This window comes from Amblyraja radiata, chromosome 17 (genome assembly GCF_010909765.2).
Source record: "Amblyraja radiata isolate CabotCenter1 chromosome 17, sAmbRad1.1.pri, whole genome shotgun sequence".
In the NCBI taxonomy this organism is placed as follows: Eukaryota; Metazoa; Chordata; class Chondrichthyes; order Rajiformes; family Rajidae; genus Amblyraja; species Amblyraja radiata.
Window position 1 is genome coordinate 8,400,747 of NC_045972.1, and position 26,052 is coordinate 8,426,798.

The window sequence follows — 26,052 nt, forward strand, 5'->3', positions numbered from 1 at the left end:
GGGTTCGGAGGGAGAGACAGATGAGCCATGATTGAATGGCAGAGTGGACTTGATGGAACGAATGGCCTTCTTCTTCTTCTTGCGTATGGCGTGCACAGCCTAAAGTTGTAGGACAACTTGTTCTATTTGATCTTACTTGATTGTGCACGCCGGGTTGATTGCATTCGTCGAAACAGAGCGGACCACGTGAAGGTTGCAATCTCCCACCCTGAACGAATGGCCTAATTCTGCTCCTATCACTAATGACAATTAAGTCAGAATATCCAAGTTTCCAAGCAGTAAAATCTTTGCTTAATTAGGACAGTTGTAGTTAAAATATCTTGGGATTAAGTAATAAAAATGAAACAGATGAGTTGCTGAACAATCAAAATTTTATTTACAAATTGTCCAAATGTACACACTAACTTCACACAGCAACAAACAATTCCTAAAAAACTAGTTTGAAAATGTGCACTGTAGTACATTAAAAATATTAGAAAATTAGACAAGGTTTGCTTTACAGTTTAGCATAAGATTTCTATAATCATTTTTTGCTGCTTGATGGAAGAATGTGGACTCTACATCTCACAGCTCTGCAGTCAGAGGATTACTACTGAACCGGAGTAAGTGAGGAAATCACACCAACATTAGCTCAGTGGCCTTGCCTCAGTGAAATCCACAGCTCGTTTATCATCATTGGCCAGTCCCCAATGGATAACTTTAACTATTTTTACATGCTTGTGTATTGGAACTTGGCTTACATTAGAAGACAAAACATTTGTAAAACTTAAAGTATAATTGAAGCCAATTTAAAATTCAAAATTGCATGTCTAATTGAAAGGTCAAAACAATGGGAAGAATCTTTTTAACATTACAATTCCTATTCAGATACAATCTACAGTGTTGAAGATGATGATGAGCAGCTAGCAAAGCGTTATTGGTAACGAATACCCACATTTATTTTTGCTAGTGAGCTGCAAGCCAAAAAGGTAATGCCCAAAAGAAATTAAATATAAATTTTAAACTTTAATAAATTAAGATATAGAAGAAATATAACTTATCTTGTACACCTGTATATTTGCAAATACAAACTGCAAGCCACCAGCAAGTTCTACCGGTGATCTCAACAGTTTCAAACACTGATCTCCACATTAATTAAATCGTTTTCACACTCTAATATAACCGTAACACCTTTTTTTGAAATGATGAGCTGGAAATTTTCACTTGTGCTCAGTTGGTTGGGGATTAAACTATGGAGCAGAATGAATGGGGTTTTTTTTGTAACTGTTAGTTACATTTTCCCTTCTGTTATTCCACTTCAAACCAAAATCCAACAATTCTCGAGAGTCTGAATATTAAATACCTGGCCAGCTGTATGGATTCTTGGTTCCTGCCATCCAAGTACAAATGTTGATAATCACCTAGATTGTCAAATTCTCCCTTACTGTGAAGCACTACAGAAATTCGTCTGAAAACCTTCTGTACTAAACAACATAAAAACCTTCAAGATTTATTGTAACTGAAATTTTCATTCCATGCCTTGAAACTAAGTCTATCCACAGCTGAGACTGCCGATATCTCTGATTACTTCTTATTCACTGATGTGCTGCATGTGATGGATCTCAGCTGACCTGTTATTAATTACAAATGCCTCAAGGTTTTGCTTCCTTTCACTCATTTATCACCGCAACAAGAGTGTAGGCATTTAAAATTATAGCAAGTTTCTCCCAATGGTTTTTAAATGTAGGTTTAACCGTTCTTCCCAATCACTAACTACCCTGTCTGTAGCTTTAAAAATATATTCACTCAGCACTTGCTTCATTTTTTTTTTGGTTCAGCCGCTTCTTAATGTGGAAGAAACCTGCTAAAATGATTTATCTGACTCGCGTGAATCTAACTGGTTATTCGTGTTCCCCCTTGAACATACAAGAGTCACATTATTTCAAAACGATAAGGAGATAACAAAAGATTCACCACCCAGCAAGGAATGGGCTCGAGATGACATTACACATTAATAGAATGTAAAAGGCAAGAACAAGGTAGAAAAGAAAACAATGTTTTCAGAGCTCGAATTTCATTCTGTGAGGTCTCCTTACCACATTTTATTTCTCTAATCAGTTAGTTATACAGTTACGATTTACTAGCCGAAACTTTGCAAATCCAAGACCTCAAATTTCATGCATCACAGTATTAGTTTGGCAGAAACTAAGCATGGGAATGGATTTAAACTACTTCCACAAGTGGAAATAAACTTACTTACTTTTACCCTCATATGTCTCTAATCTTTAAAACACCATCTGCACAATGAAAAAAATCTAGCCATGATAAACTGATTCCTTGAATACAAACACACCATTGGCATTTTGAACTGGAATTAAAATAGAAATAAAGTGATGTCACCTCCCAGTTGTTAGTGGGAGTCATGTAGGTTTAAGATTTATCTCCTATTCTCATTAACATCATAGAAAAAAAATCTCTTGCATTTATAGTGGTCAAAAAAGTGTACATATTTTCAAGATTTGGTCCTGAAAGAGGATTTTTCGTGGAATTGTATGACCCTGCATAAGCATAAGAACATTTATCAACATACCTGCTGCACGTGCACAGCCTGCAAAAGCAACAAGGTTGTTACAACTGCAAAGACAGGTTATGAACTGGGGAGAAATTGAGATGGAAATTGAGCTACAAAATCTTTTCCAGATTAGTCAGGAGTCAGTAAAATGTAGTATCAAGGAATGACAGTGGATTATAGAGTTTGAAAATAATTACTGGCTTCCATATAGAACTCACATGTTAGGCAGTCATTCAAAGATCATCCAAAGTGTTGACTTTCATGCAGGATGGGTTTAGGACATATCAGCAGTGACTCTGATTAAGATATAGTAATCCCCAAAGCAGTAAAAAAAAATTAAGTATGCGTGACTTTCAGAATCAGATCAAAGCTCAATAAAGGACTGCATGGCCATTCATCTCTGCTACAGCTGGAATGTTTCTACATATACGAAACGCTGTTCATGAATTAGCAATCCCCTTATGTCCTCTCACAGCAGCATATGGAATTGGCTTGGCTAAAGCAATTGCTAACCACCAGGATATTCATCGGATGAGTTTGTGCGGTATATTCAATCTTCTTAAGCCATTTTAAACATCTACAATAATTATTTAATAGCTTCCTCTTCCTTGAACTTTGGAATTAAATTTTTAATTTGCAGATAAGACCAGAACTAGAATTTGTCATTGTTCCTTTTACATTAACCGAGAACAACCAAAAACATTGTTAAATAGCAGCACAGTAGTAGCATGAAATACCATGGGGTACTTTGCTACATTAAGGCATCGTCCAAATACAAGTTGGTACTGATATATATATATATATTAAAAGGAATGCATTATCAATTTATATTTAATACCCATTTCAATGCAAGCTCTGTTAAGAAAATGAAAGTAACAAATTATGTCCTTGTGATACAATGGTGCAAGGGTACAGGATTACTGAAAATAAACCCAATAATTCTGAATTTTCTCTGGTAATGGAATCTTAACGTAGTATTCAAACATATGAATTATCACAAAATCAACAGCGAATACCGCATTCATTAATTGAACAAGACCATACACCATTGCTGCACTAATAGGGATAACAATGTGAGTTAGAGTAGATATAGCCTTTGTGTCAAATTTTTTGTAACATTTAATTCCTGTTGCGAAGAATAACGATAGAGGGATCCTGGCAATATTCTTCAGTGCCTGTCCATATCACATTCACAATGTTGGAAATATGATATCAACTGTGACAATGAAGCTTTCTCCATTCATTTCCATCACATCGCCAAAGAGGAAGGAAAATCTGGAGGAATTATGAGCTATTAACATGGATGTGTCCATGTTTGGAAAATAAAGCATATAGAATGTTGTAGAAATAACTCAAATGGTAATAATGATAACAAGATGAGAATAAAATACATTATCTCATGGGATAAAGATGCAATGTCAGAGGTTCACCCATATCCTTTGGAACAATATTACAAGAGCATACAACAAGAACCAATTATTCTCAGATATGCACAATGATTTCCTTAGCTAGTTCCTTCAGACCATGACGGGAAAAGAATCAGTTGGTTATCCACAAGAATGTCATAGCAACAGTTTTACCCAAAATTAAAGCTATTCTTTACTCCCTAAAGATTAAGGTTTAACAGCAGCTGAAAGCTTTCCCCTCTGAGCCTCCACTGAAGTTCTGCCTCAGAAATCTACACCCTGACATTTTGGAATGAACTGTGAAACCTGTCCTTACCAGAGATATAAAAAATATATGCATCTGAGACGAGTCTCCGAGCTTTGGAAGGTTTCAGAGGAACCATTTTTCGGAATTAAATATTTGACAGACGTTATCTCAGGCAAGTCTGGGTTGCTTTTGATCGTTCCTATCCAAAGTTGGGTTTAGTCTGCCAGCGATTATGCACCCTCTGATTTTATGTTCTATTGTTTTTATGTCTGTCTTTAATTTTACATTTATATTTGGTGAGATAAAACATCAGTACATCTGCTGACATTGGTGATGAAACAGTACACATTCACACATGTGCATCCACATCCATGCACGCTTTTTGCATAAACCAAAGCTTTCCATTCACTTTTGAGCTTTTGAAGAACTGTATACTTTGGTCATTTGCTGATAGCATTCAGATAGTTAAAGTCTGGCCTCCAGAATACGGTTTTCATTCTTTAAGCAACCGGGCTATGTGCATCGCATCTCTAAGAAGTAAAATAAAAGTCAGTCGGATCTCCTTCACGAATAGAATTAAAACTGGATTGAAGCATCTGCTAATAAATACAATTTAAATTTGGGTTTATTTTCTGACCGTTTCCCCTCCTGTGGTTCAAGGCACTTAGCCTCATCTACATAAAATTAGGTAGATCAACATTGTTTTAATTTCCTGTGGAAAATTGGTGATTATTTAAAAGTGGTTTATTTGATGGATTGATCTGAAACAATCATTCAATTAATTCCATTACTTGGACAGTAATTGCCAATATTTTATTTGCTTGGCCTGATAAAAAAAATTGGGCAGATTACAAGTTTTGATACATTTTATTGGAAGTACTATAAGAATTACACCCATTAAAAACTGGACATATTGGATACATATTGTGGGATAAAATTGCCTGATCTTTGACAAGGCACAGTACTGCCCTAAGGTCCATGCTGGTTTTGTGCGAGACCTTGTGCTACACATTTTGGTCTATCAGATTAAGATCCTTAGTGTTTTGGGAGGTTGCCAGACATGTTGAAAGTATCTTCTGTGCTCCCAAATACAGTCTCTCTCAGCGATTGTTGGCAATAAAATACTGTAGGTGCTCTTTAAAGAAAGATCCACCTATACGTGCTATTCATTCCAGAGGACATTGATATGATGCAAATGCTACTGTTCATTTAATCATGCATGCAGCTTCCAAGTCTAAGGACTTTCAGTACCAACTCATCTTGGACTTGGGATAAGGGCTGTGAATATGAACAGGCATTCCCAGATATCGCCAAAAGCCAAAACAGTCAAAAATATAGTTGCAGTACCCACGAATGACATGGCAAAAAAAGGCATTTCAGTTATCCAATATATCCAGAATTAACGTCTGCAGGTTCCTGCAACATGAGAGTTTTACAGCAGTTCCCAAGAGCTTCATTGGTATTCATAAACTCCATCTTTTGTAGCAGGATTGGGCAAATATTGACAATTGAAATCTTGGAAACTGCTGATATCTTCATTCAAGAGCAAGAGGTAACACAGAGTTACAACTTAAATAAATATTTAAGAATAAACAGGCTTCCATACATAAAAGATCTAAATATCTGGCACTTTGCAAATCATTGGGTTCAACACCATTCAGTGATACTGCAACATCTGAGGTAATCAACCAATACTGCCGACCATATTTTTCATTGAGATAACAGTTAGGAGGCTAAGCGTTTAAGAAGGATGATGTTTTCCATGGCAGTTAGCTAAATAGAGACAAATTCATGTCATGGGTATGCACCCCTCAACCCTGTTTACACTAAATTTACAATCTATTAGCTGTAAAATTCGAGCTCTGATTTGCAGGAAAATAACACACATGGTACATGAAAGATTCTTTCATTCAGTTCTCAACTTTTCTATTCCCACCTGTAACTGTTTTTAAAATATCCTTTCATATTTTAAAATCCACAATGACCTCCAAATTAAAAATAAACTTAAAATTAAAGATCCCCTTCCCTAACTATGTAGAAATATGTGAGTAAAGTTGTACCCAATACATCTTAACATACACGAGTGATCTTTTAAAAAAAGATTTGAGTAGAGGCTGTGACTGGCTGAGCTACTATAACCCTACAGGATGCTGGGCAAGTGAGCATGATCTGTGCTCAAGTGCGAAAAGCTAACTTGCATTGAGCATGAGAGCGCCCTATGGAATACTTGCAAGTGGGCCAGACATTTCCTCTTCCTCTGTACATATGAAGAAGTGACCTGTGCAAAGGATGACAGCACCTTCCTGAATGCTGGGAGAGGACGTTGCGTTTGCTCAGATGAGAGAAGGTGACTTGTGCAGAGGATGACAGTACCTTTCAGAATGCTGGGAAACAGGTGCCCTTTGCCCAGGAGAGTGAAGTTAACCTGTACAAAGGATGTCCACTGAGATCTCTGTGAAGATAGCGGTTTCATTTCTCAGTGAGTGAAAGTGCTATTGCTGCATGTAATGCTGCATCTTCATCAATGCTGTAATCCTGCAAAGGAAAATGACAAATGCAGGTCATTCTGACACCTAGTGGTAGAAAGCACACACAAGCACTTCCTCAACACCAGCAAAAAAAAAGAATTCATTCTGCAGTTAGAGACGTGAAACTTGCATAAAACGTGCGAGCTGGGAGATGGGGGCGTGTATATGAGAGATGGGGAAGGAGAAAAAGATGCAGAAAAGCTGCTTGTAAAATCAAAATACAACCCCGCAACAGAATGGAAAATGAAAATATTTATCAATGATTCCAGACCATGAGAGGTGTAAGCTTTTCTGAAGAAATAAATACATATTTCCGAATCGTACACATGCTCCTCAAACAGCTAGAAGCTGATGGGTTGTGAAAAACTTTAGGCCCTTATTTCAGCACTGTCCACGGGACTAGTGCAATTACTTGGTAACCATTTATTGAGATAAACAGGCATCTGAATAAATACCATTTTGTATTCCACTGTGTAGTCAAATTCCCAAATCTTCCACCTGAGACACGTCTTTGGCCCAGTCTCCTTTTCTCACATAGACTTTGCCTCAGTTTCCACCACTGTTATTATGATTTTGCAAACACCTCCTCCAGCACCAACATGATTTAATTCAGTGAGAACCTTAAAGTCATTTTGTCAAATCCCACATTCAAAAGTAAATGATAAAATGTTCATTTAAATCAACAACCATGCAGTCTTCCGACCTTTCTGGCTGCACTGAAGCACTTAACTCAAATGTTTATAGAAAGGGATGTAGAAGAGAGGGAAACCATGGGTGAATCCAACCCTGCAAGCCTGACATCCATACACACATGCACTTTCCACCAGTCACTGATCATTAGTCTAGAATATGACAGCTAACCTTTCCAACCCTAATTGCCAATTCATCGAACTGAACAGCGAGCAATGATCAAATCTGATGGTGCCCTGACCTCTAAGAATCGAGAATTTTTTATACTTGACTACGCATTTCTAAACCAAGCTACTGACATTTTCTAATTACACTTTTCACTATGATTATTGGTATTGGTTTATTCTTGTCCCGTGTGCTGAGATAGTGAAAACTTGCTTTGAACGCTAAATCCAGGTAAATCGTCCATACACGACGACAATCAAACCAAACATGCGTACAACAGTGTATGATATCTGCAGATGGGGATAGACCCGTCCATGTTCGCCTGAGATGCTGCTTGATCTACTGAATTATGCCAGCACTTTGTGTCCATGCGCGTACAATAGGTAGCGCAAAATAAGAGAAAGGAAACGAGTACCGAAGACAATGTTACATAGAAAATGCACATAAAAATCATGCAAGGGCTCAGCGACATAGATTGGGTGATCGAGAATTCATTCTTAACATACGAGAGGCACAATCAAGAGTCTGATAACAGCAGGGATAGAATCGGGTGGTACATGCTTTCAAGGGTGTATATCTTCTGCCTGATGATACAAAAGCTTGAAAACATGTCCCATGTAATGAACTTGTGCTTACCACGAATGTATCATAGGAGAACTTGTGCCTGTGAAGCAAGTGTTGGAGAAAATTGGCACTCTTGTAACTTGGATCTCCCCACGGCATTGCCACACAAATTGGACATACCTGCACAAGCAGGGGAAAAAAATGAAGGAGGAAATAAAATGATGAGGACCAGTTCATTTTACTTGTTATTTCTTAATGTGTTGTGCATTTGTTCAGCGGTGTCAATGCTAGAAGCATTCCTAAAGCATAAGCAGGACTGGGTCAATTCTGAGTGTTTTCTTAACCCCTGCTTCCAGTAACACGCCACACAAATGCACTTTGCCCTTCTCACCACCTCTCAAAATTGTACACACACACATATATATATATATATATATATATATATATATATATACATATATATATATATATATATATATATATATATATATATATATATATATATATATATATATGTATATGTATATGTATATATATGTATATGTATATGTATATATATATATATATACATATACATATATACATATATATATATATATATATATATATATATATATATATATATATATATATGTATATATATATATATATATATATATATATACACACACATATATATATATATATATATATATATATATATATATATATATATATATACACACACACACATATATATATATATATATATATATATATTTATATAGCTATATATTCATATATAAATATACACTGTTTTGTTTTCTCGTTTATAACATTGTCTACAGAGTACTATGTTTACATATTCTGTTGTGCTGCTGCAAGTAAGGATTTCATTGTTCTAACTGGGACGTGAGAGAATAAAACACTCTTGACTCATGTCACTAATGTGTGGGATAAAACGAGTGTATGGTGATTGGTGGTTGGTGTGGACTCGGTGGGCCAAAGGGCCTGTTTCCACGCTGTATCGTTAAATTAAACTAAAAACACTAAATCCAGAGGAAATCTAAAGAAGGGTCTCTATCCGAAACATCAACAAATTTCTTCTATCCAGAGATGCTGGCTGTTCCATGGAGTTTCCCCGCACAATTAAAGCATGGAATAGTCGTCACCCTACCATAGTTACCTAACCAGACGCAACTAAATTTAAGGTAGCTCTTTTTTGCTTTTTTGCTTAAGTCCAAGTCAAGAGCACAACAGAATATGTAAACATAATACAGAACAGGAGATAAAAGTTCAGTGTGTTTATATACCACAGACCATATATATACACAATAAACAGATAAAAGTGCAATAGGCTATTATTGTTCAGAGTTTGGTGATGGACCCTCCACCATCTTCAGTTTAAATTCCATTTGGAATATTTTGGAGGACCAGGAAACCAAGAAGCAAGAGTTACTCCAGCTCCAGGGAGTGATTCTGCGTTGGGTTTCAGCAGTCACGGCAAGGCGGCGACCGGACAGCAATGGCGGCCAGATCTCCCACAATGCAAAGGGAGGGAGAAAGTGCCCGGCGCCGACCAGTTGCCGTGGCAGTGCGCATGTGCAGGGCGGCCGATGATGTGCTGGCCATGGTTGTGCACATGTGCAGGGGGAGGATGTGCAGGCCGTGGCAGTGCGCATGTGCAAGGCGGCTGGCCGTGCCGGCGGATGAGGAGCGGCCGGAGAGCGGAGACTCGGCGGCCCGGTCATGGATGGCAGGCGGAGGCGGAGTGTGAAAGAGAGAGAGAGAGAGAGAGAGGGGTAGAGAGAGGGGCCAGCTCAGAATTGAACGGTAAGTATCCCGGGTGCTTGCCAAGCCGGGCAAAATGACACGGATTTTAGGTTGCTCAACATGGCCATTGGCAACCGTTAATTTCGAGCCCTGCTCAAGAGTTAGTTCTGGCATCCCAGAACCACCCCCCTCAATACCTGCTCTCACCACCTATGCTACCCGTATCTGCTAAATAAAGGAAACTACAGATGATTAATTCACTCAAACAAATGCTAAATACTTACAGCCAGCCTTAAACAAAGAAATACACATAACACACTTTATACACTTCCTTTCTGCCCCCAACTGACACTGTATCTTCTCCACCAAAGTAACATGACCTACACATTCTATTTAGATATGCCAAAAAATCTCAACCTTTAGTTAATCTTAGTAAATAAGAAGCTGGAGGCTCACCACTTTGTTGGGATCACTGCGATGATTTTCCATGCAATGTTTGACTAGTTCCTGTTGGTCAAGGTTTCGTGCCCCACAGTATGGGCAGACAAATGTGGATCGGTTTGGAATATTACTGAAAGAGAATTAGTAGGCTTTAGTAAATTGTGAACATACATTTGTACAAGACATCGGTGAGGGATTCTGTTCAGTCTGCTCTGTTATAGGAAAGGTGTTGTTAAGCTGGAAAGAGTGCAGAGAAGATTTAGAAGGATGTTGCCAAGACTCGATGGCCTGAGTTTAGGGGAAAGTTGAGCAGACTAGGACATTCATTCGAGTGCAGTAGGATAAGGGGTGTTCTTATAGATCATGTATAGGATCATGAGAGGGATAGGATAAATGGAGTCTTTTACCTAGACTAGGGGAATTAAGAATGGGTGGACATTGATTTAACGTGAGGGTGGAAAAGATTTAATCGGAAACCGAGGGCCAACGTTTTTTACACTAAGGGTGGTAGGTAAATGGAACGAGCTGCCAGAGAAGGTGGTTGTGGCAGATTTATCACAATGTTTAAAAAACATTTGGACAGGTACATGGATAGGATAGGTTTAGAAGGATATGGGTGCGTGTTGGTCGGTGTGGGCACGTTGGGCTAAAGGGCCTGTTTCCACACTGTATGGCTCCATGACATTTACTAACATGTCCACTGTATTTGCAAAGTCAAGGAAAGGATTGTATCTGGGTTATTACAGGCCTTTTATCCCCTTCTACTTTGTAGGCAGTGCAGGCTCGAAGGGCCGAATGGCCTACTCCTGCACCTAATTTCTATGTTATTCAGGAAATTAAGATCACATAAGGAGGAGAAATTAAAGACAATTGCCAAGTGAAATAGCTGGATTATCTGTTTCTGAATTCACCAATTGCAAAATGATATTAATAAACATAGTTTATATCTTGCAGCACGCAAGTCATTAACTAGAGAGAACACAGAAGGTTACAGGTGAATTGTAAAGTATTTTTCTTAACCAGAGGATCAAGGGAAGATCAGGGAGAAAGAGCTCTGTTGTAAAAGGTCAGGAAATCACTGCTCGAGAAAAGATGGCAGAATATTATTGTAATTCAAAAGATATCTAGATAGATATATCTCATATGTACAGGTCAATAGCCGGCGAAGGAGATTGGGCTGAATGACCCCTCCATGCCATAAATGTCTACGATCTGCTCACTCCAAACTGGATTCATCCCAATGCTCACACTATTCGAGCATCTACATTTTTACTTACATATATTGAATCTTTAGCATCATTCTATCAAAGAGTTTCACTTCGTCATTGAGCAAATAACAAAGTGCTGGAGGAACTCAGCATTTCAGGCAGCATCTGTGGAGGGAATGGACAGATGACTTTTGGGTTCAGACCCTTTTTCAGACTGATTGGACTACTCCACTTTGCTTTTTGCTCAAGATTCCGGCAGCAGTGGGTTCTTATGTTTCCACTTCTTCAATGCCCCACTGGGTCTTTATCTCAATACACAAAGAATTCAAAATTCTGATCCTTCTTTAAAAGTTTCTTTGCAAGTCTGTACCTCTTCCAACTGCCAGTACACGCAACATGCGCACGCTCTCTACTTCCTGCTGACATGCAATTTCCTCAATCTTTGTTACACTTCTGTCGCAACTTTCAGCCTTACATTGAAAAGGTCTCGGTGTTGATTTCGATACTCCTGGTTCATCTTAAACACTCAAAATTTTACTTTCATTTATTTGTTTTCATTTATTTTTCCATAGATTCTCCCTTCAATGCTCAGCTAGATTTCCATGCAAGAAAGATACCATGGTAAATAAAGTATAAAGTTATTTTTTTGCAAATATATTCAAACTCATGGAAAGTTTGTGTTGAAAGTCACAAGCATTTTAATAATGTTTTTTAATAAAAACTTGACATGGCTGTTTCGTAATTTTTTTTTCTTCAGAAGATTTAAAAAGCATTTCCCATTAAATGAAGATGCATGAGAATAATTTATACATTTCAGTTAACTCCTTCTCCAAAATACTTAAGCTGTACTCTTAGCATGAAAGTGATCATACTCTGCAGGTATCAGTAGTAACTGGTAGTTGAAATGCTTTGCAGTTGATAACTCTAATAGTGGGTTAACTCCAATAACCTCTTTGGACGAGGCAATGTTACAACCAGTAGTGCAGATATCTTACCTGGGAATGGGCTGTGTAGTAGGAACAACAGGTACAAACTTTGGACAGTTGTCCATCTGTTCTTGAACTTTATAGCAGGAAGAAACGTGAGTCCGCATCTTCACCAGAGTCACCTTGTACAATGATACACAGATTATGCACGTCAGTCAGAAATTGTGTAGTTAACAACATAGAATAGTACAACAGCCAACAATGTCAGTGCCAAACATGATGCCCAGCTAAACTAGTCTCTGCCTGCACGTGATCCATATTTCTCCATTCCCTGCATAATCCACGTGCCTTCCAAAAGCCTCTTAAACGCCACATTGTATCTGCTTCCAACACCAACCCTGGCGGTGCGTTCCAGGTACCTGTCACACTTCGTGTAAAAAAAGTCCTGCATATTTCCTTTATACTTTGCCCCTCTCACCTTAGAGCTATGCCCTCTGACATTTCTATCCTGGGAAAAAGGTTCTGACTGTCTACCCCATCTATACCCATCATAAACTTCATATACTTCAGGTTTCCCTTACAATCTCCAATGCTTCAAAGAAAACAATCCAAGTGTTTCTAACTTCTCTTTATACTTAATACCCAGCATCCTAGCAAACCTCTTCTGTACCTTCTCCAAAGCCTCCAGAACTGGACACATTCATCCAAATGCAACCCAACCAAAGTTCTAGAAAGCAGCAGCATGATTTCCTGAATCTTTTACTCATTGCCCAAACTGCTAACGGCAAGCATACTATATGCCTTCTTTACCCCTCCATCATCATCTATTGCCACTTTCAAGGAGCAAAGGACTTGGACCACAAGATCCCTCTGCTTATCAATGCTGTTAATGGTCTTACCCTAACTGTATATTTTCCCCATACAATCAACCTCCCAGAATGTGACAGTTCACACCTGCTTGTATTAAACTCCATCTGCCATTTCTCTGCCCATATCTGTATAGAACTATATTCTACCGTATACGTTGACAGCCTTCTTCATTGTCCTCAACTAGACCAATTTTGATGTTGTCTGCAAACGTAGTAACCGAACCATCTTCATTTTTGTACAAGTCACATATATATCACAAACAACAGGGGTACCAGCACAAAATCCCACTGGTCACAGATCTCCAGCCAGAATAACACCCTTTCACCATTATCCTCTGTCTTCTATGGATGTCAGTTCTGAATCCAAACTACCAAAGCACCATGCATCTTAATATTCTGGATTAGTTTACCTTGAGAAACAGCCGACCATGAGTCGCACATGCAAGAATTTTTTATTTTTTTCTTGTTTCAATTTTAATTAAAAGCCATGTTGGGTCCTTTTGTTGGAAATTTGTTGCTTAATTTAGGGAAGTCACGTAATTACTGTTATTGAGTCTTGGTCACACAATCCATCTTTCATGAACTTCCTCATCTGAACACCATGGACCTTGATATGGCTCATTCCTCACTAACAGGGGATAACATGATCACACCAGGCGCCAAAGAATAACTCTTACACAACTATATTTACCCCACGGACAAAAATATTTTCCCACCAGTTTCTGTATCTGAAAAATAAAGAGAAAAATCACTGAACGTTGAGATGGTGGAGCATGCATAAGCTTGCTCCAAGGTCAATTTCATTTTTCTAAGCAAACTTGAGCCTATTGCAGCTATTTGACTACAGCTGACTAGACAAGGGAATTAATTTCTTAGAAATAATAAATAAATTTGTCATGCCTATAAATTATAGCTTGTCAAGCTTGCATAATGACAAAGCTGAAAAACGTAATTATTGCTAAGTAAGATATTGGATGCAAAGAAAGTATTCACAATGTTTAGAGTATACCCAATATGATTTGCCAATGAGTTATGGAGGGAGCGGTCTCTACGGAAGGTAATGTGACTTGTGGTTGGATCATATTGAGGTTACGGAAATGTCAGAGGATGATGTGATGGAGGCACAAGCCGCTAGGCCTCCTGTACATCGGCACGACCAAGTGTGGATTCGGCACACGACCCGCCAAGCTTTACCTGATCTCCCTGTTGGTAACCATTTTAACTCCTCTTCCCATTCCCATACTGACCTTTCTATCCTGGACCTTATATTGCCAGAGTGAGGCCACATGTAAACTGGAAGAACAGCACCTCATATTTTGCTTATATAATTTACAACCTAATGGTATGAACACTGAAATCTCCAAATTTAGGCAACTATACCACCCCCTCCCCCCTTTGGAACTCTTCAATTTTTTTGTCTCACACCTACTGTCTTTTCATCTCTGGCCTTTGTCTAGCTGTCTGCATGAAAACAAAAACCCTGTATCAACTTATTACCTATCAAGCTTTACCTGCCCCTCATCTCTTCCAGCTTCCAGCTTTCCCTCCCCCCCCCCCCCCCCCAATCAGACTGCATGTGGCAAGCGCTACCAAACCGGAAGCGGGGGCCGCGCGGAGGTCGAGTGAGTGACGTGAAGTTCGAGCGAAGTCCGCGCGTGACGTACGGCGTCAAGACGCTGTGTATGCCCGTCGAGGCGGTGAGTAAGGCCTCAATGCGGCTGCGGGCCGGTAGGCCGTTGCCGCGCGGAATTTTTGAACACTGTCAGTTTTTCGGAGCCCCGCGCGATGTCGGGACCAGCTCCGCACAACTCCATACGGCTCCGGCGATCGAAGTGGGACCGGCCCCGCGAGGCCGTACGGCTCAAGCGACCACGTTAGGTCGCGCTTGCCGCATGCAGGCGCATGCTCGTGGGACAGGCCCTTTATGCAACAGGACAATAAACTATTTTAGAACTGTAAACTGCACTGGCGAAATATGAATGAACAATCCACTTTATTAATCAGATTTTTAAAACAATGTGATTTTTATTTGGAGGAACTTGCTTTGTTTTAAATTACCTTTTTATTGCATCCCCGACACGGAGCCTTATACGACGACAGCTGTTTCTCCACATTAGAGGCCTTTTCCACCTTTTTGGGGTCAAAGGGCATGCGGCAAAGTGGGCACAACGGTGACACAACTTGGAGGCAGGGTTGCAAACATTCCCCACAGAACCTGAAAGATAATGGATCATTGTTAGCCAGTAGTTTACAAGGTGCTTATTCAAAAGCGTCATTCGCAAACAAGGAGATTTCACTCTGCAGCTCAGCAAAATCTAACAAAACACCCCATTAGCAGGTTACTATACAGGTTGAACACTGATTTTGAGGCAACTGATAGTCCGTCCACCATTGTAATCTGCACAAAATTACGGGAGTTCAGTTGAAGCTCTTTCTGGTCGTGTCCCTCCGTCATGAAAGAACCCACTATGCTCTCAATCTCCTGTCCTAAATATTTCATAAAGACGATACAGTAAACCCTCATTTTAACGACCCCCTTATAACAGATGTTGGATATAACGGACGGACCTGCCGACCCATCCCCAGCTCACACTGCGTCCCTGGCCCCGGCTTCCGACCCCACTCCCAGCACAAAGTGCCCTTCATCACCCACCTAAGGACACAAAGTGCTGAGTAATTCAGTGGGACAGGATCTCTGGAGAACGTGGGTAGGTGACAAAGGGACCCTTCAGTCGGCTACTGTGTTGTTTCATGTTATAACCAGGCACCGAAGCTGTGTCTGCAGCCGCGAGCCCGTCTTCACCGGTTCACACGGCTTTTGTTGCGATTCACACTGTAGCTCTTCAGTGTGCCTCCTCGCACTGTGGGGCTCCTCCCTCCCCTCTCACCTGCTGTAGCTTCAAAGGTGAAGTATGTTGGGGGGGAGAAGGAGGGGACGGTGACCCGAAGGTCGGAAACCGGGCTCCCCCCCACTCCCCCCACGATTAGTGGTTTTGGCGCCTGGTTTTAAAGTACAACGACACGAGGTGCTGGAGTAACTCAGCTGGCTGAATCAATCTGAGAAAGGGTCCTGATGTCTCCTCTCCGTGTTCTCCAGAGATCCTGACCCAGCCAAATTTTGGTGGGTGAAGAAGGGCTCACTGGTGCACCTTGCACGTCGGGAGTGGGGTCGGAAGCTGGGGCTCTAAACGGCCGGGGAGATGATGGGAGCTGGGGATGGGTCGGCAGGTCATTCCATTCACATTCAGTTTACATTTTATATTTATTTTATTTAAGTATCTGGCACTCCGTGGTGCTTTAGGGAAATGGGAGGGTTGTCATTAGCGAGCCAGGGGTATAATGTCGTTTCATTACCACCTCTGTCGGTCCAGAAAAACAAATAATCCAGAAAGGCTCTGGAACTGAGGGTGCCGGAAAACCTGTATTAAGCTTATAAACAAAAATAACATTTCTAAAACCCTTTTCTGCAATGTCACATATTACAAAAAGAGATTTACCATGCCAACGATTCAAATTAGAGCAAGAAACTAATATGCAAGTAATCTGTTTGAGTAATATTGATTGAGGAGTAAACTTTAGTTAACAAAAAAAGGACAGTGCTGGAGTAACTCAGCGAGTCAGGCAGGGTCCCTGGAGAACATGGATCAGTATCTGCAGGTCCTCTTTTTCTACAACATCTGCAGTTCCTCTTTTCTATGACCCAGGCATCCATGTTCTCCAGGGATGATGCCTGATCCACTAAGTCACTCCAACATTTTATGTCTTTTTTTTTTTGTAGACCAGCATCTGCGGTTCCTTGTTTTTACAAACATTTGCTAACATTTCTTTCAGGCCCTCGAATGAGCCAATATAGAGACAAAATGCTGGTGTAACTCAGTGGGTCAGGCAGCATCTCTGGAGAACATGGAATAGGTGAAGTTTCAAGTCGAGACCCTTCATCGATGTTTAGTTTAGTTTATAGAGTTTATTCAGGCAAATCATATCATACATAATCACATCAGGTTGTGCAAAAGTGAAAATAGAGTGCCGAATATGATGTTACAGTTACAGGGAATGAGCAAATTAAACAATTGCGAGGGCCGCAACAAGATAAATTGGAAGATTGAGAATTAATTCTTCACATTTGACGATATCTGCTCCACAGTGGGATAACAGTGGGGAAGAAGCGGTTGTTGAATCTGGTGTGTTGTGCTTTCAGTTTTGTATTTTCTATTCGATGAGAGGAGAGAATGACTGGGGTGCGAGTGAACCTTGACTATGTTGGCTGCTTTCCAAAGGCTGTGTGAAGTATAGATGGTTGGGCGGAAGGTGGGGGGAAGGGAAGGCTGGTTTGCATGGTGGACTGTAGAGGCACTTCTATGCTTTCTCTTGGCTGCAGTGTCAATGGAGTTGGACCAGGACACATCATTGGTCACGATTACACCTAGCTGTCATTCCTTGATACTACTTATATCTAAAAACTGTTGATTCTTGCCTTGAAAAGACAGTAAATAAGCTTCTACATCTCCCGTAGTAAGAATTCCATAAATTCACTGCCTTCAGGGTGAAGAAATGTCTCTCGTCGGTCCGAAATGGCTGACCTTGACTTTAACATCATGATGCCTAGTTCTAGATACCACATAACAGCTTGCATCATCGACAAAATGTGTGTGTTTAAGTGAAATCGCCTCTCAATCTTCTAAACTCAGGAGATTACATGCTTTTTTACTTCTTATGGCCAATACAATAATCCCACCATCCCAGGAATATACCTGGTGAACATTTGCTGCACTCTGTCCTTCATACATACATCCTTCCGTTTACACAGAGCTCCACCCTGTACACAATATTCCTTATGCAGTCTCACCTATCCGATTGGAACAAGATTTGCCTTCTCTTGTACTCTGATCCCCTTGATATTAAGGGTATTTGCCTTCTTAACTGCTTATTGTACCCGCGCATTGACTTCCAGTGATTTACTTACATCCAAGTCCCTCTTAATACCAACATATTTAAATCTCTCATCACATTATAAAATAAATCAGCTTTTCAATTTTTCCAGCAAAGTGAATTTTTCCAACATTTTCCATTGGTCATTTTTTTGTCCATTCAATGAATCTGTTCATATTCCCCTGAACTAAGTTGGCATCATAAAATGTTCACATGCAGATTACACAATGCTTCTTAACGGGAACATTTCAGGTTTTCATTTAGAGTCAAAATTCAGAAAAAAAGCGTATTCGTTAAAATCTAATGGGGGCAGCCATATACATTTCATTTTCCTGAACAGCACAACGATGGGATTCAAGCTGGAAAAAGACCCACTAAAATCGATGCATACCTATTTTTAAAAAAGCCTGTTAGAGTTCAGCCTGTGGTTACTGCCTTCATTGACAAGGTGGCAAAAACATATTGCTGATGTGAGTTTTCTCTGGGATTTACACAACAGATGCTCATTGCATACCAAAGTTACAGGATTCAGCAGTACAAAAAGCACAAATGATTAGTCATTGAGGTCAATAACTGCACTGCAGTGTTTTCTGGACAATACTTATGTAACAGTGAGACAGAGTCACAACTAGTTCAGAAAACTACTAAAAATCCAAAATATGGCTGCAGTATCATTATTTTACAGCATCTTTCATTAGGAAAAACACATCATGTCACTCGATAGAGGAAAAGCAAGTAAGTCTTTGTGAAAGGGAGATGCCCAAATATTGTAAACCACTGCAGCAAGACTTTTAACGATGAAGACAGCAGATATAGTTTCTGCCCTCCAATGTTCTGCTCCAGAATGCTCTTCAATATTTTTTGCTATAAAGGTGCTTCCACTGACAAGGGTTAACGGCGAGCCCAATTTCCTTCTGAACCAAATATCTTTAAAATCGTACCATTATGGAGAAACACCAAATATAAAAACCAAAAAGACACACCAGCGGTGCCTTTCACAAATCCATTAACGTTCAAAATGCTCAACAATTGGCGAAATACTTTAGAATGCACTCTTTATTATAGAAAACATGGCCTGCCAATTTGCAGATGACAAACTCCCACAAATGTCAATGCTAATAATGAACGGCTGATCTACTTTAGCATGGTTCAGTAAGGTTAAATGTTTGGCATGGGAGGATTCCAACTGATTTTATCAAACAAACATACTCTTGAAAGTTTTAGCTTTCCAATTTAGCTTTGTACACTTAGTACAGTACTTTTTTTTTCCACCATCTCAAATGTTCTCTTCTTGTTCCTGGAAACAATGAATGCTTGTCAGAGTATAGTTCTACATACAGGTCATTGGTGGCGACAAATATCATGCCAAACTGCTTACAATTGTGCCCTCCTGCTGCTCAGACCAAGCTCAAACATCTCTCACATTTAAAAATACAAACAATCAAGAGCTTACGATAAAAAAAAGTCTCAAAGAGGAGCATAACTGTACCTAAAACAGAGCTTCAGAAGTAATTAATTAGCCATATTGGCAATTAATTAGCCTGTCGGCAGCGTGTCCGTCTTTTTTCAACTTTTTTAATTTTTTTAGTATGTTTAAAAGTGTGTTTTTAATGTTTCTTTGTGTGTTATGTGTGGGGGGTGGTGTGGGGGGGTAAGGGGGAAACCGTTTCGGCCGCCTCTTCCATGGAGAGGCGACTTTTTCAGGTCGCCTCCCCCGTGGCCTAACAGCATGGATCGGTGCCGACTTTCCTGGAGCTTCAGCGGCGGGCACAGCGTGGACTCTCGGCGTGGAGCGGGTGAGACCTCGCTGGAGGGGAGCGCTCCGTTACGCTGGCCCGCGGCAGCCGGCAGCCTGAAGCCGCGGTCTGCAGAACTCCAGCTGGTGCGGCGTCTACAGCCCGGGATCTCATGTTGGGGACCCGGGGGAAGAAGCTTCCACCGCCGGCCCGCGGCCGTCTTCTACCGCGGGTGCGGTATGGACTTAACATCACCCCTGGAGGGGAGCTTCGACCGCCGGCCCTGCAGACTGCGGTGATTCCGGCTGCGGCACGGCAGGTACTTTAAAACTTTGACCGCCGGCCTGCGGCCTACACCAGCCTGAAGCCGCGGTCTCTGGTTGGGAAGAGCCGATCCTGGACTCACCTTGAATTTGACTTTGTCCCTTACCATCTGGACGCCCGCAGCACGGCTGTGGAGGGTGGTGGTCCCGACCACGGGGGAAAATGGAGGAGGACTGGCCAAGCTCTGTGCCTTCCACCACAGTGATGAATGCTGTGGTGGATGTTTGTGTACATTTTTTATTGTGGTTGTGTTCTTTATTATTGTACCGCTGCTGACAACCCAAATACCACCGACCTTGGTTGTGTGGCAATTAAATTATTTCTATTCTATTCTATATGTTATCACAGCAGTGGTGAGAAAACTAAGGTAGATGACCAAGGAGTTAACATCCAAACTGTATAGGCTGCACCTTTTGGTTGGGCGGGAGGAAGTTGAAGATTGGTGCTTGGGGGCAGAATTGTTGGGCGAGACTTGGTAAAAAAGCTATGTATAAGATGTGGATGCATGTTTTCTTTCTGGTTCGGATGGTGTGGGTTTGGTAGATTAGCCTGGAGGCCAAGGAAGACTCTGAGGCTGCCAACTGAAAGGTACAACCTGCAAAGGTTTGAGGTGCCATTCTACAAGTCTTTGGGCGACCACACCTATTATACTGTGTATAGTTCTGGTCCCCTAGCTACAGAAGGATGTCATTAAGCTGGAACGGATTCAGAATGATTCACCGGGACTGGAGCTTGGGCTATAAGGAGAGACTGGGGAGGCTGGGGCTTTATTCCTGCCGCAGCCTAGGAGGCTAAGCGGTGAACCTCCAGAGGTTTATAAAATCATGGAAGATTCTCTTGCTTTTCTCCTGTAGCCCTGCAACTTGTTCTCTCACACACATCCACAAACTCCCCTTTATTTGTTTTTCAATTTACCTTCACTGAGGGATAACATACAGTAGCCAATGGCACATCAACAACAAGCACATCTTTGGGACAGAGGAGAGCAGCACACCTGCAACACCACAGGAAGAATGTTTAAACTCCATACATTTAATAACCCACATTGGACTTGGGTCGCTGGAACCAGGGGCAGTAGTACAAACGGTTGTGCTGTTTTGTTATCCCTTAAAATTGTCCAAAATCATTTTTAGGATAAGCAAACCAATGTCAGCAGCATCCACAACATGTAGGCCTTAAATTACACTTGGCTGGCTACAATGGACAAGCCACATCGCTCACACACCTAACACCAGGCCCTTGACACTGACACTCTATTCCAAGCTGCAAGATGGCAAGAGATTACCAGGAAGACAGAGGAAACAATGAAGGTGGCTCACAAAGCTTTTTTTGAAAAGTTTAACATGCCTGTAGCGGCGCCTGCTGGTATCGAACCCGGCGTTCGGAAGCCGCGGTCACGTGACTCGGGAGGGGCTGCTGTTTTCGCGCGGTTTCACTTTCGCGCGGCAGTTGTGTGCTGACCACCGTTGTGGCCAGACGTGTTTGTAAGGACCTGTGAATCAAGAAGTTATTTTTGAAATAAATAAGTTAATAAAACTTAGTTGTCGTTCTTGCGACCGCCAAGGCCCAGATTCACAGAAATTCCTGGCTCATGACTGTTCAAAAGGGAGATGGAGCATGAAGGAGGACTTTGATAATGCCCATTTGTCATCTGCACATAAAAACCATGATCCGTGAACAATGCAAGGAATGAATCGTCTTCCAAAAGCAGCTCCTGCCCCACCCAATGCGGAGACTGTAAATTTCACACTGGCCTCCGCAGAACCCAATGAACTAGGATGGAATGAGGTTACCTGCTTCCATTAGGTCTGCTCAAAATAACAAATAGATAAAGTCAGAAAACGCTTCATTTATTTCAAGAGCATGCTGTCCTACAATCTTGTTAGCTTAGATACAAACTGAAATTCGATGGTACCATCCTCAAAAGCAAGATATCTATCATAGTAATACAAACAAATTGCAGATGTAGGTTTATACCAAAGATAGACACAAAATGCTGGAGTAACTCAATGGGTCAAGCAGCATCTCCGGTGAAAATAGACGTGACGTTTCCGGCTGGGACCCGAAGTACTGCTAAGCACATGGTGGGAAAAGGGCTGATTTAAGATTTTATTTATTTATTGTCATGTGTGCAGAGGTACAGCAAAAAGCTTTTGATGCGCGCTATCCAGTCAGCGGAAAGACAATACATGATTAAGTTTAGTTTAGTTTAGCATGGACAGCATAAATACATGCCCTTCAGCCCACTGAGTAATCACTGACCAACATTCACCCTGTACACTAGTTCTCTCCTACACTCTAGGGACAATTTACAGAAGCCCAAATAACCTACAAACCTGCACGTCTTTGGCATGTGGGAGAAAACTGGAGCACCCAGAGAAAACCTACTCGGTCACAAGGAGAATATGCAAACTCTGTACAGACAGCATGCATAGTCAGGATCGAACCCGGGTCTCTGGTGCTATAAGGCCCAAACACTACCTCTGCGCCACTGTGCCGCCAACCAGAGATAACCAGAGAGAGAATAGGGTCCCTCATGAATAAACGTAATCAACTGGGTATGGAGCCACAGGAGATGGGCAAGGTCCTCAATGAGTACTTCTCTTTTTTTACCACAGAGAAAGACATGAAGACCAGGGAACTTGGAACAGGCAATGGTCGTGTCTTGACAGCAGTCAGTATTACAGTCGAGGAGATGCTGAAGGTCCTAATGTGTATCAAGGTAATCTCCTGGGCCTGTTCAGATATACCCAAGGACATTGTGGGAAGCTAGAGAGGAAATAGCAGAGTCACCATTAAATATGGATGAGATGCTGGAAAACTGGAGGGTGGCATATGTTGTGCCTCTATTTAAGAAGGGCTGAAAGGAAAAGCCTAGGAGCTTAAAAGCCTATTGGCCAGTCAGTCTAACATTTGTGGTCGGAAAGTTACTAGAGAGAGTATTCTGAGGGATAAGATACACATGCATTGAGATGGACAAGGGCTGATATGGGACAGTCAGCATGGTTTTATATGTATGAGATCTTGTCCCATGAATCTGATTGAGTTGTTTGAAGATGCTGCATGGTAGGCTGCTCTGGGCTGGAAGGTTAGATTGCAAGAGATCCAAAGACAGCTAGTTGACTGGATAGAAATTGGCTTCATGGATGGAAGCAGAGGGTGATTGTATAAGTTGTTTTTCAGACTGGAGGTCTGATTGGTAGTGTGCCTGAGGATTTGGTGCAGGGAATCTCTATATCAATTAGCTTGTGATGTATATTATGCTATATCAATGAGATGTCAGAGAAGGTAGTTGAGGCAGGTACTAACACAACATTTAAAAAACACATGGAAAGGATAGGTTTGGAGAATATGGACCGAATGCAGGCAGGTGGAATTAATGCAAGTTGAGCTTATTCAACACTGTATGAATTACCACTAAGTTACTCCAACATTTGTGTCTATCTTGGTCTGTCACAGTCACGGTCACAATGACGCAGCGGTAGAGTTGCTGCCTTACAGCGAATGCAGCGCCGGAGACCCGGGTTCGATCCCGACTACAGGTGGCTGTCTGTACCCGAAGGGCTAGGTTTCTGCACTGTATCTCTAAATTAAAAGAATATATATATTTGGATATCTAAGGCCATTTCCCGCTTCCATTATACAAGAAACTACAGATGCTAGTTTCCAAAAAATAGACACAAAGTGCTGGAGTAGCCTTGTGGGTCAGGTAGTATCCCTAGAGAACATGGAGAGGTGATTTTTCGGGTCAAGAAGGGTCCCCATCCTAAAACAAAATCACATATTCATGCCCTCCAGGGATGCTGCCTGATTTGCTGAGTTACTCCAGCACTGTGTCTTATATCCAGATCTGTAGTGAATCCATAGGAGTTACAGCTATTAAAGATTAGCCATTGCTAGAAATTCAGCAAACACCTTGACATGCAAGATATACAATACACCCTCCTTTTTAAAAGACCCCTTGGATATAGACCTGCCGAAGCCACGATGTACCAGTGAGCACTGTAGAAGACATGATTAGTAACATTGCATTACCACGCAAAGGGGTGGTATTGTAGATAGAATAGATCATTCTAAAAATTACAGCAGGATCTTGATCAGTGATCAGAATCTTGATTACGAGGATGTTGCCAGGACGAGAGCCTGAGCTATTGGGATTTTATCCCTTGGAATGCAGGAGGATGTGCTGACCTTAGAGTGTAAAATCATGAGGGGAATAGATGGGGTGAATGTACAGAGTCTTTTACCCAGAGCAGGTGAAGCAAGAACCAGAGGACATAGATTAAAGATGGCGAAGGATATATGGAACGAACTGCCAAAGGTGGTAGCCGAGGCAGGTAGTAATACAACATTTAAAAGACATTTGGACAGGTACATGGATAAGAAAGGCTTAGAGAGATATGGGTCAAATGCAGACAGGTGGGACGTGTAGATGGGGTATCTTGGTTGGCATGGGCACTGTTGGGCCGAAGGGCCTGTTTCCATGCTGTATAACTTTTAAATTTTTTATTATTTTAATTTAGACTTATTAGTCACCCATATTTGTGTAAAAGCTGAGCATTTAATTATTCTCAAAGCCTCCATCTTATTAACAAATTTGTTTATATTTATGACTTACTAGACTAGACCTGTCACACGGGAACACAACCAGTTCCCCAACGCAATATTCCACTACTCATCCGTTCCCCCAATGCAATATTGCACCACTCACGCAGAGCCCACAACTGCACAGGCGCGGCTCATTTCCCCTCATCCCCCAGCATTCCCTCCCTCTTCTTTCCCCTCCCCTAATCCCTCCCTCGCCCCTCCTTTTGCCTACCCTCCGTCACTCCCTCCCTCCATAAAAAGCAGCATCTGCAGCTCCTTCCTCCACAGGTAATTCATTGTCAGCTGTGGTTTAGATCCCGTTGACTTGACGATTGGACCAATTTGTGTGTGTGTGTGCACGCGCGCACACGCACAAACTGCTCATCCACCCTGCAACCCGACTCTCCCTCCCTCTGCCGACTCCGGCTCAGCTGCCGCTCGGCTCGTCCCCGCCTTGCCCACCCGCCTGCTCGCTGGTGCCGCCGGTCCGCGGAACGGGGGGGGGGGGGGGGGGATTGAAGTCGGTGTTCATCACGATGGGGTTCTCCACGAGTTTCGATGAGCTGGTGGAGAAGATGTCCTCCGAGAAGGCCATGAGGGCGAGTTACCGCAGCGGCGGTGGAGACGGACCCGGGGGGACGGGTAGACGGGACCGCCATTGCCGCAGAGGGTGGGCGGGGGAAGAGGGAGAGACTGGACCAGGGCCTCTACTGAACCACACCTCCCCGCGGCCGCCGCCGGTGGTGGGGGAAGACGACAGACAAGTTACTATGAGGTGGGGAGAGAGGAGATTGTGAGTGAGGCGGGACAGGCCGCTGCCAGTGGGGATGGAAAGTGCGTCGCCATCCCGGCCATGGCATTGACCGACGGAAGATACCAATCTGCGTGGCGCTGAATGAAGGAATCTGAGCACGCGCGTTTTTTAAGATTTTTAAACCTTGATAACTTTTACAATATACCACCGTTCTGAACGATACGTGTTGCACTTGCAGCACAGGAGAACGGTGAGTAGCCTGGCGAAAAATCGTAGCGCTATCGCGTACCGTTTTTGCGCAAATAGAAAAACTGTGCAAAGCGGAAGAGCACAAGATCAGAGTTTTAGTTGTGTATAGATGGTTGTGAACCCAAC

The 26,052-nt window shown here is 41.7% G+C and overlaps 1 protein-coding gene across 1 annotated transcript in view; it reads right to left on the bottom strand.

Annotated features, from left to right (window-relative positions):
- Nucleotides 1-353: 353 nt before the first annotated feature.
- The window catches only part of rnf166 (ring finger protein 166), a 36,366-nt gene continuing 10,667 nt past the window's right edge, over nt 354-26,052 (bottom strand). Inside the window, exons 2-6 of the mRNA XM_033035700.1 lie at nt 15,406-15,562; nt 12,548-12,660; nt 10,360-10,474; nt 8,224-8,331; nt 354-6,739 (exon numbers count right to left, since the gene is read on the bottom strand). Coding sequence (XP_032891591.1) covers nt 6,674-6,739; nt 8,224-8,331; nt 10,360-10,474; nt 12,548-12,660; nt 15,406-15,562 — 559 coding nt within the window. The 3' untranslated portion in view covers nt 354-6,673. The remainder of the gene's footprint in view (nt 6,740-8,223; nt 8,332-10,359; nt 10,475-12,547; nt 12,661-15,405; nt 15,563-26,052) is intronic.